General features: G+C 41.7%; 1 protein-coding gene and 1 pseudogene across 4 annotated transcripts in view; one reads left to right on the top strand and one right to left on the bottom strand.

Moving 5' to 3' along the window:
• MGAT5 (alpha-1,6-mannosylglycoprotein 6-beta-N-acetylglucosaminyltransferase) overlaps window positions 1–17269 on the bottom strand; it is a 329469-nt gene that overhangs the window by 132219 nt on the left and 179981 nt on the right. For 2 of the 4 annotated variants that reach the window (XM_005572984.5, XM_005572985.5), the window contains exons 4-5: window positions 3454–3530; window positions 2287–2376 (exon numbers count right to left, since the gene is read on the bottom strand). The exons of the other annotated variants lie outside the window; for them this stretch is intronic. In XM_005572984.5, coding sequence (XP_005573041.1) covers window positions 2287–2376; window positions 3454–3530 — 167 coding nt within the window. The remainder of the gene's footprint in view (window positions 1–2286; window positions 2377–3453; window positions 3531–17269) is intronic. 4 annotated transcript variants of the gene reach the window in all.
• On the top strand, window positions 954–1381 carry LOC107126874 (epididymal secretory protein E3-beta-like; annotated as a pseudogene).

Genomic DNA, 17269 nt, shown 5'->3' with positions numbered 1-17269 from the left:
GCCAGCAGCCTGCTAATGAGGAGCCTCATACACACAACTCTCAGAGCTGTTCATTTCCAAGAGGTATTTTAACTAGAATTAGCTCTGGGGTTTTCATGATGGCAATGGAATAACCTTGTCCCTCTTCCCCTAAAAAATCATGGAGCCTGGTTGGACCCCCCAAGTCACACACTTTTTGTGTGACTTCAATGTACCCAGGCAAAAGAAGTAATAGTCAGAGAGGGGCAAACCCCACAGAATCAGGGCCACATGTCCTATTAGCAATACTGTTTGGCCTCTATCCCCATCACCCTATGGCAAAGAAAAGAGAGGCATCGGAACCCCACAAGGAAAACCATGGCAAGAATATTTTATTTAGCCTCAGAAATGAAGGTATTCTCCTTCCTGCATGGTATCACCAGCTGTTATTATTGGTCAAATAACAACAGCAACAGCAAACAAAAACGGGGGACAGAATTAAAAAAAGGGCAGCAGAGGGTCTGTGGAGGCATGACCTCAGAATTGGCTAGAACCACAAGATCCCAAAGACCCCTTCCTCCCCCAGTCCATAAAGGGGAAGCCAGCCGGTTTTGATTCCCTAGATTCTAGGTGAAACGGATGTCCTTAAAGCCTGTACAAGATTCAAGTGACCCATAAAGTTCTCTGCAACCGTTAAAAAAAAAAAAATACAAAAGCTGCTATTTAAATTCAAGGGTACAAATGAAAATGAGGCTCAGATTTAGGGGAAAAAAGATAAAAGTAACTTTTAGTTACTTCCCTCCCAAACTTGTCTTACGCATCTCTTCCCTCTGGCTGTTTCTGACTTGATTTTGTTATAATAAACCAGTAAATGCTTCCTGGGCTGTAAAAGGAGGAGGAGGACATAGACTCTGCTGTTCAGATCCACACACTAATCCCTACTATGAGCAGTGACTCAAACGCTGAATCTGAATAGGGTGGCCCTGGTGACTGAGATGGCAACCTCTCTAAAGGTCTGGAGCCCACTCTTGGCCCTGCTTTGATCCTATGCAGGCTGCTTGTACACAAGAAAAACATCTACTGGAGGCAATTCATAAAACATCACTACCCATGTCCAAGAGTACAGATGTGATGTCCTCATGAGAGAAAAAGAAGTGTTTTAAAAGATAAGAGCTCTCACATGTTCATCTAAATCTCAAGGTACCAAACTGAGCATACATGTGCTAATGACAACTGGAATGACTGCTATAGACATGCATATGTATGGGCCCAGAATGCCCCCAATGTACTCAAGTGTCACTGGGAGAATTCCAAAAATAGCTACACAGAGAGCAGGAGCTTCAGCTACATTGAATTCCACGGCAGCATGGATGAGTATGTTGATGGCATAGAGGACCTGAAGATAAAGTCTATCAGCAGGTAGGTCTACCCACATTCCCAGGTTTTGGAAGAGTATTCCATACTTCCCAAGCGGTAGCCCCTGCCTATGTCCATTGTCCCGCCACTCCCACTGTGCAACTGATACCATAACTTTCCCTATGTTGTTTCTCTGCCTTTAATACACTTTTGTCTTTCATTTACCTAACTTACTTCTCACATGTATTTTCAAGATTCAGCTCATATGGCATCTATTCTTGACACACCCAGGAGATTTCCCAATAGTGACTCCTTTATACCTACCCAAGCTGAATGATCCTTTCTCTAAATAATTGTATTATTCAAAAAACAAAACCAGAAAATAACAAGTGCTGGTGAAAATATGAAGATATTAAAATCCTTGCGCACTGCTGGTATAAAATGGGGCAGCTGCTGTACAAAACAGTATGGCAGTTCCCCCCAAAATTAAAAATACAATTACCATATGATCCAGCAATTTAACTTCTGGGTATATTTCCAAAATAACTGAAAGCAGGGTCTTAACGGGGAGTTAGATTTCAATGAGTCTAGAAGTTCAGTTTTGCAAGATAAAAGGAATTCTAGAGATGGACAGTGGTGATGGTTGCAACAATAATGTGAATATATTTAATGCCACTGAACTATACATTTGAAAGTGGTTAAGATGGCAAATGTCATGTTATGTCTATTTTACTACAATTAAAAAAAAAAAACTAGGAAAAAAGGAAATAGCTAACTAACTCCACTTATTTTTCCCTCAAGGGGGAAAAAAAAATCATCCTTCCTGAGGAGTAGGGAAAGTAATGAAGGGCGGAATCATAGGTCCTCCATATAAAAATACCACACGTTTTTAAGCTTTTCAAATTTCAGACTCAGCTACAGAACAGTCCAACAAGTCACATCTGCCCCCAGGAGCCACAGAAAGCTACTCACCTCACTGAGGTAAATAAAAAAAGAGCAGGTGGACCCATCCACTCCATAGTCTGCGTAGCAGGGATCTGAACGCCACATGTCTTTCATCCACTGAAACAAGAAGAACATCTCTGAGCAGCCCATTCACAGGCCCTCCACATCTGCTGACAGGGAAGGCGAGGATAGGAATGGTGAAGACGGAGTGGATGGCTCAAGCTGTGGCCTAAAGAACTGAGTGACAGAGTCACTGAGCTAAGGTCAAGATAGCCAGGTGCGCAGCTCACCTCCTTGGATGATTAACAGGAAGACACTGGCTTACATTAGGCCTCAGCAGAAGTGCTTAGAGTGGAGAGTAAGGTTGTGGGACAGCAGGCAATAAAGCCCAGGAGAGGCGGTGGCTCAGGGATTTTTACCAAGATCAAGTGCCTAATGGGACTCTGATATCTACACCCCCTCCAGGAACTCCAGTTCCAACAGCCCACAGCGTGGTACCTGAAACACAGTGTGTGCAGGAGGGCACAAGCGAGTGTTGACAGACGGCCCACATGGATACCACCCAAATGTTTCTGGGGCTGGTCCCACTGTCATAACTACATCCCTGAATGGACACTTTTCTCTGAAAACTACTGAGCAGGGAGTGGTCTCCTCAGGGACAGGCCACACAAATGGGATTTCTGGGGGGGAAAAAAAAAAAAAAAAAAAAAAAGCAGCCAAGTAAAAGAGCAGCTAAGCGTCTCTGGGTACTCAACCGCAAATACAAATGTGACACTTAAACCACAATCAGAAGGCTTCAGAGCAGGAGCCTGGGGACTGAGAGGGTGGGGAGTTGGACACTAAATAACGGCAGTTCCTTGTCATTGGTCCTCGAAGGATCACCTGTTGGAGGCTGGGAAAGAGAGAGGGGAAGTCAGCTTCAAAGACTTAGCAGGTGCCTGAAATGGTCCAGGCTCTCTCATGCTGACCAGTGAGCGCCACTGTTGACCAACCCCACATAGATGACACAGGCAGAGCAGGGTTGTCATAGCCACAGCCAAAGCCAGCAGAATGGAGGCACCCCATAAATGATTCATGTCAAGGGCTCACTCAGCCATTTGTATCACTGAGGAGGAAAAGGAAGGGAAAGGAAAAAGAAGAGGTGTTTGTGCAGACTGGGGATGATGAAAATGACCTTGCTCGCCTCTGCCTTACCTTGATCTTTCCCTCACAGTGGGGGTAGCCGTCCATAGGAGGCAATACACATTTTTCTTGAGCTCCGTTAATGATATCTGTGAAGAATGAAAAACAACAAAGGATACAATGAGATCTATAAAGCACAAGCCTAACATTCTTGTAAGCCAAGAGGTAGGGAGAGAAACCAAAAAAGAAAGGTCTCTGTTGGCAGCCATGCTCTGATACATGGAGCCCCTCTAGCTCGAACATAGCTGACTGGTTCACAGTGATGACTGACCTGAGGACAGCCCACCTACAGGATGGTCAGAGACCTATGACAACATGTGTGGCCCGGCTTAAAAAAGTGAGCCAGGCCAACCAGAGTGCCTGCTTAGAAATCTGCAATTGGGCAACTAAGAAACCAAACAAGCAGGGAGCAGAAAATAGAGCCATGTAATTACGAGGGTCCTCCAGCACTGGTAGGGACATTCTAGGCTATGTGGGCAAGCAAGCTGGGGCCATGAACAGACCTCGTGAAGACAACTGCATGAGCTGAGAAAGCCAGTAGGCCAGAGAGATGTGAATAGAGCTGGTGCACAGAGAGTCATAAGATGTATCTGCACCATCCTAAGGAACTCCCACCCTGCGTCCATGGGATACAGCTTCTTACAGACCTAGTCCTTAGATTTCCATGAAGGTCTCCTTATTGTTTCAAATATTTCCTCACAATAAACTCCTTTTATATTAGCTAGTTTGAATGGGTTCCTATTCCTTTTAACTGTAGGGTCAAAATGAAAACAAATGCCTTTGAGAAGCTAAGGGTCATTTCCTTCTGATAGAAACATTCAATATAGTCCTCCTAGCTATTTAAAACCATATATTATTGTGAACTAGCGCCATCCTACAGTACTATAGAACACCAGAGCTTATTCCTCCTGTCTAGCTATAAAGAAATGAGAAATGTTTGAGATTATGAAAATGCTAATTACCCTGATCTGGTCACTATATATTTTATGTATCACAACATCACATCACTAAGTATCCTATAAATACGTATAATTATGTCGATTAAAAAAATTAAATGAAGCTTACAGTCTAACGGTGGAGAACATACAAATAAATGAACAATGAGCAATAAAACAACAGTATAACAGGCATTATGGCAGGGCTGGGCAAGGAAAGACACCCAGCCTACTCTCCAAAGCTCCAAGAAGGCCTCCTGCATCCAGTGACATCTTAGCCAAGATGTGAAGACAAAGTGGGAGTGAGCCAGCCAAAGGGACAATCTAATGATGCCGTTCAAGGAACTGAGGTGGTCTCCAACAGAAAGAAGTGTGAGGTACTCAGGCCAGGCAGGAGAGGCAACAGGAAAGGCTTCAAATACCACAATAAGTACTCTGATCTTTACCCTAAGAACATGGTGGAATAATGTTATAGAGGGGAAGATTATGATCACATTGTTACGTAGGAATGACCACTTTAGTCGGAAAACAGGACAACCCTAAACCTACACGTTTCTCTTTTCAGACCTACTATATTTTCCAGAAATGTCTGGAAAATATCATTACTTACTGCTGATAGTTTTCTAAAGAAAGCAATCAAAAACTAGATTCCAAACTGCAATATTATTTCACAGGGGTATTGAAATAACTCAGTGGCTGCTGGGACTGAGACGGAAGTTGGTGCTAAGGAGGATTTCACCTGCCCCTTGAAAACCAGTTATTTTGATAGTCTGTCACCAAAATTCTTGACCTCTTGATTCAAGTATTTCAATAAGCCCTCTATCTGCTAAGAATAACTAGAGCATAAAAAAAATACCTCTTTCTCATGGGTCTCTTAGTAGTTAAAATGGAGGTTACTTGGCTTGTCAGAGCCCCTGCTGCATGATGTGTAAAATGGGAATGACTCTGCCTCTATTTCATCCAGCTCTTACTAAATCAACACCCATCAAGAGGCTGTCCTGGAATGCCCAATGGCAGATACCACAGACCACAGTAGGTGCTTAAAAGTTGGCATTTGCTATATAATTCCACACAACTTTCACTTGCTATATCTGGGAAAACAGCACTTCAAATGCACAGACATTTCTGGAAAAGCATTCTGTGTTTTTGAAATAGATGCAGACTTGAGGTGGAAAGAGCTCCAGAAGCCCTAACAAATGGAATGCCTCACCAGAGAATAGTATTTTGCAGCAACCATTATACCTATCACTATTTTTAATTCTGATTTTGCTTGCTAATGCTTACGTGGCATGATGGGGGGTTTTGGCCAAGCAAATGAGCAGCAGCAGAGGTTCCACGAAATTAGACACAGTCTATGAGAGCCTGCAGTTGGTAATCAGACATTTTAGGGGGTACCTGGCGGGGAAATGCCACCCCCTTTACACCACAGATACTATTCTACTCCTGGAATATTCACTGCCAACTAGAGGCTACTGACACGGGGTGTGGTAGGGCGGGGTGAAGCAGGCTCATTGAATGAGAAAATAAACTAACAGGTCCATGAAGGCCTGCGAGCAAAGCCCCAAAGCTGACAGTGTGGGTCCATTCATTAAGAATTTCAAGGAATAAAGTTAAGGTCAGCACTTTTTTTGTAAAGAACGAGAAAGTAAATATTTAAGACTCTGTGAGCCACAAGGTCCCTGTCTCAACTACTGAACTCTGCTGTTGTCATGAAAAAGCAGCCACAGGCCGGGCGCGGTGGCTCAAGCCTGTAATCCCAGCACTTTGGGAGGCCGAGACGGGCGGATCACGAGGTCAGGAGATCGAGACCATCCTGGCTGACACAGTGAAACCCCGTCTCTACTAAAAAATACAAAAAAACTAGCCGGGCGAGGTGGCGGGCGCCTGTAGTCCCAGCTACTCGGGAGGCTGAGGCGGGAGAATGGCGTGAACCCGGGAGGCGGAGCTTGCAGTGAGCCAAGATCACGCCACTGCACTCCAGCCTGGGCGGCAGAGCGAGACTCTGTCTCAAAAAAAAAAAGAAAAAGAAAAAGCAGCCACAGATCACAGCTGAACGAATGGATGGGCTGTGTTCCAATAAAACATTATTTACAGAATCAGGCACAGACCCCCCTGTTGCTATGCTAGGAGATTCCCAAAACAAGGCCCCTCATTTCTGCCAGAGCCTCCTGGACTGACTTCTTTCAAGACTCCCTGCAGGCCTTCCTCTTCCTGGAATGTCCTTCTTCTCAGTCCCTCCAGGTCACCACTCTTAATCTGCCCAGTTAAAGCCCCTTCCTCTTTCTTCAGCTAAAGCCAACACCTCTCTGAAGAAACAGTCCTTAATTCTTCCTTCCCACGCCTAGTCAGGATTGTATTAGGAATCCTGTCCTCCTCTGGGCTTCCCTGGCCTCTTGCTCATGTCTCTCCTAACTGCAGTGAGTGATTGTGTTTTATTCCTTTATGGCAGTCCATCTCCCCTCCTAGTACATGAGGAACCTATAGGAAAGTTAGTGTCTAGAGATCCAGCAGGAAGACATAAGTGCCATCTGACGGAATAAACACAGGCGTGTTCCCCTCTGCCCAACAGTCCTGACTCCTGGGCTCAGCGAGAACTAGACTGAGCGGAGACTCCCACCAGGCCAGGGCTTTTCCTCTTCCTCAAACTGGTGGTTTGTCAGCTAATTCAACAGAGTCTCCTCTGCAACTCCATGTTCTTATACATGAATTTTCTCTCCTTTATTTAGTTACACAGTGATGGGTCTGAACAGATAAGGGGCTTCCAGAGGCATTGGTTTAAGAGTGCTCAAGGTTCTCGGGTAGAGGGAATCTGTGACTGGGAGAAACCAGGAGTCCCAGCCTTCCCAGCATGGGGCAGAACTGCTCCCAAACCTGACCAGGAATAACCTGACCAAGACCTTCCAACACACCACAGCTCATAAGGACTTCCAGCTCCTTTTCAGAGGATGGCTCCTCATTTTATTTCTATCAAATGGCCAAAATTCTATAAACGTTTTTATTAGTTTGTGTCCATGGAGGACCTTCCTAACTGTGGAGGTGCCTCTCATCTAAATTTGGTTACGAAACAAAACTTTGGGCCAAAAAAGGTTAATGTTACTGCTTTCCAGGGGAAACTGAGCTTACTATACACAAGCTCTCTTCAAAAGAGGGAGGTAGGTACTATGCTTATAGCCTGGGTGATGGTATCCATGGAACCTCAAGCCTCAGCATCACATAGTTACTCATGTAACAAACTTGTATGGCATGGACTCTTTATAATAAAAGTTGAAATAAAGTAAAAACCGAGGGTATAAAAAGAAAAAAGGAGAAAGATCTGCCAAGATATGTAACTTGAATGCTCTCCCTGCTGTTAATCCCAAGCTTTCCCCATGCCATTTTTGTAAAATGTTGAAAGGGCAAGGAAAATAAAAATTTTAAGTGTAAGCAATGAAGCTCAGCTCTGTTTAGGATTCAGTTTTATCCGTTACCCTTACACCAGCCCAAGTTGCAACATCTTTCCCCCAAAACTTCACCTCTGTATGATCCTGTGGCATTGGCAACCAGGTATCTACACAGAAGGCAGATTATGCAGGTGTAAAAATTCTGTTGCTTTATCAGTCACTTGTGCCCACATGATGTAGTGGGTGTTCGAATATGGGTTTAATCTAAGTGAACAAATACTTTTCCTGCCATCAAAAATGCTTAAGATTCAGGAGGAACATATACACTGCAGGAGCAGAAGCAGCACGAGATGTCACAAACACACACAGCGGGGGTGTTCCTGTGAGGTGTGGAGCCAGATTCTCCTGACAGTCCCAACAGACACACACATATCGAGAGAGACGTGTACAGAGGGAGACAACGGCATTTCACATACATATTAAGAAGCGACAGGGATAAAGAAATACGAAACCAGACAGATATATATGTGTGTGTGTGTGTGTGTGTGTGTGTGTGTGTGTATGTGTGTGTATTTCTTGCTGTCTATGGCGTCAGAGCAAGGAAAGAAAAAGGGGAGAGTCAGGGCAGGAGAAACTGGTATGATGGTCTCAAAGGAACGGTGAGAATAGAAATAGCGTGATATAGGACAGGAAAAGAAACGGATGGAGGATAACTTGCCTTGATACATCACATACATTATCCCGTTTTAGAAAAAAGGAAGATGGTTACCTCATCCGACAGTCTGAAAGGGAAAGCCTTTAAAATCCTCAGCACTGACCTCCAAATTCAGCCCACCTTCACTGGGCATCTGCTGCCTGCCACGTGCTGAAATGCCAACACTGCATCCTTGTAAGACTCAGCCCTGCCTTCTAGGGGCTGGCACACGTGGGAGGAAGAGAAACCACACACAACAGTGAATGAGGTGCCTGGCAATGAAGCCTCCTCTATCCGTCAGTACTCCCAGGATACATGCCCAGCACACTGGAGACCCATATTGTTTAATAACGGAAGGAACAAATGCAATGAAGAAATGGAGTGCCCAAGTTCCAGAGAACTGAAGAGGAAAGAAAGTGCCACAGATAAAAAGCAGTGGGAGAGCCCTACTTGGAGTCACTGACCCAAAAAGTCTGAGTTCTGGACTGCACATGCCACACAACTGAGGAACACAGCAGAAAGCTGCAGTAGTGGGAGAAAAGTCATTCCTGATGCTGGGAGAAGGGACATGGCCTGGCCCCATGTGAATTACTAGCAGTCACATCTTACTGGTATTCAAAAAAAAGAGGTTTACAGTTGTAGATTTTTCTTTTTTTCTCTCTTTTTTTTTTTTTGAGACAAAATCTGGCTCTGTATTTATGCATACATAAAGATGCTATCGTCCATTTTTTTTAAAGTATCACCAACTATCAACTATGCGGCATCATAAAACATTCACTTATTACAAACTTATTTAAAGTTTTTAATAATCACTCCTCACTGCTGAACAAAGGAGATCTGGAAATATGGTTAGAAAAAGAATCTCAAAAACAAAGAGGATGGAAGTCAGGGGTTAATCCCACTTCTGTCAATGCTTAAAGGTGGTACCATGTGTAAGAATCTCAACTACCTGTTCCTGGACCAGGATGATAAAGTGAGGAAATGGAATGGAGGAGAGTGGATGCGAGAGAGAGAGACAGGTGTTTGCATGAGAGCCTCACACAGAAGACAGTTCTTTCAGAGCAATGGCTGATCATACTAGGAAAAGAGCCTTTATATCAAGGCTCACTTTCCTATATACTAATTCTATACAGCAAAGATGACAGGTGTTGTTTGAGATGACACTTCTTTTTAACAATCTGTAGAACACAGGTCCATTAACTTTTTATCTAGATCTGGACAGGCATGTGATAGATTAAGGGCATCTAAATCCCTCACCATTGCCATTTTAAAGGGTAAAAAAAGGAAAGAAAAAAATAGAAAAAGCAGGTTTATAAAAACTCTCAGAAACCTCAAAGAACATGAGTATCTGTTGACCCCAGAAAGTTACAGGAAACTGATTCAGTCTCCTTACCCAGTTGTTTTGCTGACCCTAAGATAATCAACTTCGCGAGCAAGGGCTCCAATCAGTGCAATGACACCCTAAACATATTTTCTCTCAAAAGATAAAGGTCTCCAGCGATTCTATTTTGTGTCAGACGCGGTAGCATTTCTCTTGGCATACCTGATATGAACATGTGGCCATGCTTATCAGATGGCCCCTGCAAAGTGCAGCCAAATGAGCGTGCCACTGGCCTGGCTGCTCAGCAATGGCTGGGAACCGACTCAATCTCCACAATGGGCTTGGAGACCCAACTCTTGCCAGCACCTCCATCAGCTGGCTTGGCTTCAGGAGTTGATGGCAATAAATCAGATTGAAATCAGCCATGGTGGAATATAGTCTCCCATTGAAAATGACCTCAACAGTCACTCAGCTTGGCAAATATTCATTTAGGAATGCTTTACTTTTGCACTATAAAAAAAGTAATTTGATTTCTGTTACTGAGTCATGTACATGAATTCCAGGACCAGGGCCCCACAGCAATAGGCAGTTCCCTCCCCAGCAAGCAATTCAGAAGTCAAGATATGGGAAACAGGCAAGACTCACTCATGGACTCCCAGAGGTGTATACTGGGATCTCTGAAAATACTTGTTTGTATATTATTTTTGTTTTGTTTTTTAATCTAAGTTGACAATAGAATCATCATTGCATAAAATAATTTTAGAGCTGCAAGGGACTTCTGAAACCACACCATTCAATAACCCTCTACTTTTCCTGATTCATAACACTAAGGCCTAGAAAGAGATGAAGTGCCTTCCTCATTCATGGATTAGACAAAATCCACTAGCACCTTCTATGTGCAAAGCACTCTGCATGTTCAATGAGACATATGCCTTCAGAGTCAAGATTATTTCCACAACACTGTTAAAACGCATATCATCACATCATCATCTTCATGTTCTGCATGGGAAATTTCAAGAGCGAACACAGTAACAAATTCTTATTCCCTCTTGAAGAAGCACCTCCAAGGGCCTCATGGACTTGCTGTATAAAAACCAGGAGCTACAGTACTGCCCATGTACAAATACTATGAACATAATGGAAGTCAACAAGAAAATCAAATTCAATGTATATATATGGGTCTTCTATGTATAGCTTTTCAAGAATAGAACTAATGTATAAAAAGAATAAAGCTGTGATGACTATGAAAACACATGGCCAAGATAATGTCATAAAATTTCAAATCACAATTCAGCCAAATAACTCCAGATTCTTCATACCTCCTTTTGTCATATCCTCTGTTATTTATTTATTTTATGGCAGGATTGTCTAATTAAGCTGTTAAGCCAGCATTAAGATTTCTCCCTTTTTGGTAAATTAGTATTAAAAAGGGGATCTAGGACCGAGATTCTCAGTATGAAAAACAGTTATATAAGAATGCTATTTACACACAGCCATAATATCATATTTACACCAACCCTCCATTCTGATAAGCCCCACGGTGCTGCTACTAGAAATGGTCAGCCAGGGAAAAGGTTATCACATGCCTGGGAGCACACAGATGATAGGAAGAACACAGCTGGGGTTAAATAATTGCTACTGACAAGAGTGGGCACAGCTTATTATCATTAGTCATCAGGGAAATGGAAATCAAAAGCACAATGAGGTACAACTTCACATCAACTAAAACAGTTATAATAAAAATTCAGATAACCACAAGTGTTGACAAGGATGTAAAGAAAGCAGAACCCTCAACAAGTAGAAATATAAAATAGTGTAGTTGCTTTGGAAAACAGTCTAGCAGTCCTTAAAAAGTTAAACAGACTTATCATCTAAGTCAACAACTCTACTCCTTCGTTTACACTATGAAAGAATAAAAACATAACTACACAAAAATTTGTACATAAACGTTCATAGTAGCCTTATTCATAACAGTCCCAATTTGGAAACAATACAAACACCCATCATCCAATTAACAGACCAAATATGGTATATCCATAAAATGGAATATTATTCAGCCATTAAAAGGAATGAGGTGCTAATCCATGCTTCACAGATGAACCTTGAAAACATTATGCTAGATGAAAGCAACCAGTCAGACAGGCCACATGAGATTCCATTTACATGAAATGTTCAGAACCTACAGGCAAATCTAGAGAGAGAGTGAATTCGTGGTTGTTTAGGGTTGAGGAAAGGGAGAAGAGGTGATATGGTGTTTCTTTTTGAGGTGATGAAAACATTCTAACACTGACTACTGTGGTGGTTGTACAACTGAATATACAAAAAGCCACATTCAACTAATTATTTTGATTTTTTTGTAGAGATGAGGTCTTGCTATGTTGCCCAGGCTGGTCTCAAACTCTTGAGCTCAAGCCATCCTTCCATCTCAGCCTTCCAAAGTGCTGGGATTACAGGCTCCACACTCGTCCCTAAAAGCCTTAAATCAAACACTTTAAATATGTGAAGTGTGTGGTATGTAAAATTATCTCAATAAAGCTGTTACAAAAACCAGAAAAATTCTGACATTGACTCATTCAACAAATACTGAACCTAAATTACAGCATTTGTCATGATTTCAGTATTTCCTGGGAAGCAAAGAGAAACACAAAACATTATTCACCTTGAGGGAGACTTAAATATGCTTAGAACCCAAAACTTGCTCACCACAAAAGGCAGTTAATAGCCCAATGCAATATACACCTCCCATGGGCTAGATGGGACATGCCATGAGCCAGCAAAATGGGAATAATCTGGAGCCCTGAATGTCAGTGTAGAGAAGAGCTATTCTATTGGCCTGGACTGCTCACTACTGGATTATCATGTGACAGAGAAACCACCCTCTGTCTCAATCCAACACTGCATTTTTAGGTCTCTTTGTTGCAGCAACTTAGTTTAAACCTTGAGTAACCACTGGACAAAGGGGATTTGAGTTGAGCTCTAACGTAGAGTAGACAGGAGAGAAAAGGGAAGATGAGGACACTGAAGAACAGCAGTAATAATGATGGTAGCCAACAGACTGAGCATCTACTAGGAACACCACTGTATGTTATGTACACCGATTACTCGATTGAGCCTCACAATACTAAGTACTATTATCCTTCATTCTGCTGCAGAAGACACTGAGGCCCAGGCAGATTAAGTAACTTGGCCAAGGTCACAAGTTAGCCACTGCTAGCCCTATCTGCACATTTAAACATTACTTGGGGACCTTTTAAGAATGTGCCTCACCCTCCAGACATTCTTATTTAAATGGCCCCCAGGCATTGGTTCTGCTATCCCCCTTTGTAATGCTCTCCCAACCTCAGGTGATTCTAAAGGGCAGCCACAGCTGGGAATCAATAGAGTAAAAGGTGAAAATAACAATGAGGAAAAGGAAAGGCCAGGGATGGAAAACAGATTTATGTTTCAACAATTAGAATGTTTTACCAGGACAGCAAATCTACCCATAGTGGGTAGGCATAACCAATCAATCATCTCTGTCTGAGAGGGCACAGGAGAGCAGAGGGGGACGCTTTGGCTAAAGCAGAGGATTCAGGGTAGGGTAGTAAGAAATACAGTTGGAAAGGTATGCTGACACGGCCTGCCACAGAATCATGAATTCCAGTCTCAGAATATAATTTATCACTGTTATCACAGCAGGAAACAGGAAGGCCACTGAAAACACGTGTGGAGTTTCAGTACAACGGCCAGGGGAAGTAACTAATGGTCTTTGAGTAGAGAAACAACATTTTGAAAAAAGGTGAAATCCAGAGGAAAAGGGGAATGAAAGTCACATTTTGTGGATAAAAATGTGACCATGTGTAATTTAAAAGATACTACTATATAAAATCTTTACAGTTGAATAGAGTTTATATCTAACATTGTAAATGGCCCCAGAGTTGAAAACTGTCTTGCATTAGTAAGGAAGTCAGGGGTATTTTTCTGACACAAAGTCTTTAAAAAAATTATGAATGCTCAGCCCCTTCTTTGATTAACAGCAGCTTCTAATGCTTTTCTTAAATAGTCTCTTCAACATTCACTGTCATTAATGAAAATTAATTAAATATATTCCAAAATGCCATTATCCCATCAGCCTCTGAAGTTACAAAGCTATAAAAATCTTTCTTCTCTAAATCTCCAAACAGTAGATCAACCCTCTCATAAGACACTATCTGGCCACCATGCAAGATGCCTCCTCATTAGGAAGAGGCCTGCTCCTGGAACTGACACTGAAATGTGTCAGCAGAGAGTAGCACCCGCATGTCCCGGTCTTTGTAAAGTCCTTGATCACCTTCAACCTCAGCAATGAAAAAGGCAGAAAATGTAATGACTATGCCCTGGAAAAGGCAGGAGCTTTGTCTTGTAAGAGATCTCAGCTGCGATTATCTCTCTGCTTTTTATTAATCACATATGCTGAGCAGGTTACTTAACCTTCAGGAGTTTCTTCACTCAAAAAATAGAGTCAGCAAAGCCTTCTAACATCTGAGTCATCCTGGCTCCAGGTACTGTACCTGGCACTCATTTATAGCCTCATTCACCCTCAGGACAAACTTCCAGAGTAAAATATGGGATTTTGAAAAAGATAAAGCCACAAGAAAGAGAGACGGCCTGCACCACACTGAAACATCACACACTAGCTCTCATTAGATCATTTAATCTATTTGTACAATATACTCGTCCCATTGAATATTCTCTGTGCCTGTCTTGTCCGTCCCTGATTAATTTTGTCACAATGCTTGGTGGGGTGTGAGGTATAGTTAATGATGAAAATGCTTTAGATCTACGGACGGTAACATTTTAAGTATTTTTAAATGAATATAATAGCGAAACAGCGTATGCTATATATATTCTAGCAGCTTTGAGACTGGAAGACAAAACTGAGTTTGTAATATGGTTTGGATAATTAGAGTGCTTTTTAATGCAAAACTCTACATGTATTCATTTCTATGTAAATGCCATTTTCTGTAAGTTTATATTTAATTTTTGCTATCATTTCTTCTGCAACAAAATGTTCCTTAGTATTTTAGGTAATGATGTAAAGAATATAAAATACTCCACATGGGTATCATATATGCACTTAGTTACAACAAGTGGGCCTAACAGTAAAATAAATTGGGAGAATGCTAGTTTTATACATCAAAACAAAAAGTTATATGGTATATTCCCAGAAAAAAAAAGTTTCTATGCATACATTTAAAAGAATAAGATATAATGCTAACATATTGAGACATCCTCAGCTGTCAATTTTGATTTAAGAAAATAAACTGAGAAGTAGGTGGGAGACATTAAAAATTCAAGATACTTGCAAAACTGTATCATATTCTCGAGTTGGGGGCCTAAGGTGATTTTTATAACTATTCTCCTTTTCCAATAAACAAAATAGTGCCAAGCTTTTGCCAAGTCCCTTCTTCTCACATGCAGTTTACTAGAAGAAGGAAAGGGCATTACGCAGATAACTTACTGTAACAGTGACATGCCCTTGCAACACAGAGCACCCATATCTCACTTCAACCTCTCAAAGAGAAGTTTGATTTTTCTTCTAAAACAGGGTTCCATGTTAAGCACAGTTCATACTTTCTGCCTGTTCTTACCAAACTGTCAAAGGTGTTTTGAGTTTGGATTTTGTTAAAAATGAAAAGCAAAGACACATATGTAGCTTATGTGTGTATATTTGTATTTCCTTTTTGCAACTGAAGAAGAAATACGGAATCAATAACTGAAAGAAGACTAGCTATATCCTTAGGCTGTTTTAAGATAGTATAAATTGCCCAAATATCACACAATGCCCATTTCATATCACACAATGCCCACTTTCTGAATCACTTGTCACAAGCATCTTGTAGGTGATGGTTAAAAACAGGGATTCTATCTGGCCAGCCAGACATCTAGAGGCAAGGCAAAAGTACTTCAACTATTCTCTTAACAGGAGATCAAAATAAATTTTTGTTTTCACTGTCTTGCACAAACTGAGGTTTTCATTTTGTTTTGGTTGCTTGGTTGTAGTCTCTTACCTCACTTTTTAAACAGAAAAATAAATTGCAAGATAATGTAGAATTGAGATGACACCTTGATAATAAGGCTTTGGTACTAGAGAAAGTAGAAGAGAGAGAATGTATAAAAGAAGCTGAAAGCCAGAATATTTCAAATGCCCACAAGCACACTAAATTCTTGGGTATGGTTTGAAGAAAGACTAAAGGCTAAACTGTAAGTCTCCTGTGACTGATCCAGAGTCACATGAAACCTACATGCCATTGGCATAAAATATACATGCCAAGCCTGCTAGGTAGTGTCCTTGGCTAGGATGCCTCTCAAAAACGAGATTGGACCAGGCGCAGGAGTGCATGCCTACAGTCCCACCTACTGAGAAGGCTGATAAAGGAAGATTGCCTGTGCCCAGTAGGTTGAGACCAGCCTGGGCAACATAACAAGGCATGTTAAAAAAACAAAAAATCAGGCGACCTTACAACTTAATTCCTTATAATTTCTCCTGGCCCTTAGCAGGTATTCCTTCCTGTAGAAAAGAAACATGCTTTGTGTTAAGACCATGTAAATTTGGATACCAATACTCTGCTTGTAAAGTTACGAGACTAATGTGCATATTAAGTGATGTTACAAGTATTCTTATAATCCTGGAATGCTATTCATCAACTCCACATAAAAGGCTAATGAATATGTGAATGCAGGTTATTCCTATTAGGAAGCACAAAGGTTTTCAACTGCCTGGGAATTTGTTTCAGGAAGTAGTCTGCTCCCAGATGAATATTTGGTTTCTGAGTTAGCTCTTAGAAGGCACTGATCCTCAAGTGGTGGGATTACTACCTGAAAAACCATTCACCATCCAGTATCCAGAATAAAGTGCAGTTCCTTGCTTACCCTCCAGCCATGGCATCCGGGTAGGAGAGTAACTGTTAAATACACACAAATACACACTGTCCTTGCCAACCTAGAAATGGTGGCTATTGTATACTGTACCTAAGAGAAAAGAGCTAGCATGCATACCAAAACCAGGGGGAAGGCAGCATTGTGGTAACAGATAATTCATATAGCTTCCCAGCCCAGAGCACACTGCTAAACTACACTACCTGTGTAAGAACCACAGAACAGTTTAACCTGGGATTCTTTAATAACAAAGCTGAGAAACTATGCACTGGCAATAACAGAAGCTTGTATTGGAATTATCTTCCCACAGAAAACACTTACAATATGACACTGAAGAGTGAGGGAATGTGAGCAGAAACTAGAAGGAATTTGATCCTTGAATTCTTTCTGGAAACTACACTGAATAAGACATTTATGTGGCGTGCCCCAGAGGGGACTATCAAGTCTCGAAGGTAGCAAACAAAAGGCTACAGTCTTATTGGCTTGAGGTTTTATAGACAGAAGTTTTGTGTAGTAGTGAAAAATTAAGGTAGCATATCCCAAAAAGAGGGAGCCAAAAGAAGAGAACCCCAAAGTCTGTATATAAACTACCTTAAACTTC

Source organism: Macaca fascicularis, chromosome 12, assembly GCF_037993035.2.
Source record: "Macaca fascicularis isolate 582-1 chromosome 12, T2T-MFA8v1.1".
Classification (NCBI taxonomy): domain Eukaryota; kingdom Metazoa; phylum Chordata; class Mammalia; order Primates; family Cercopithecidae; genus Macaca; species Macaca fascicularis.
Note: the sequence above shows the minus strand (reverse complement) of the source record. Positions and strands in the feature narration are given on the sequence as shown.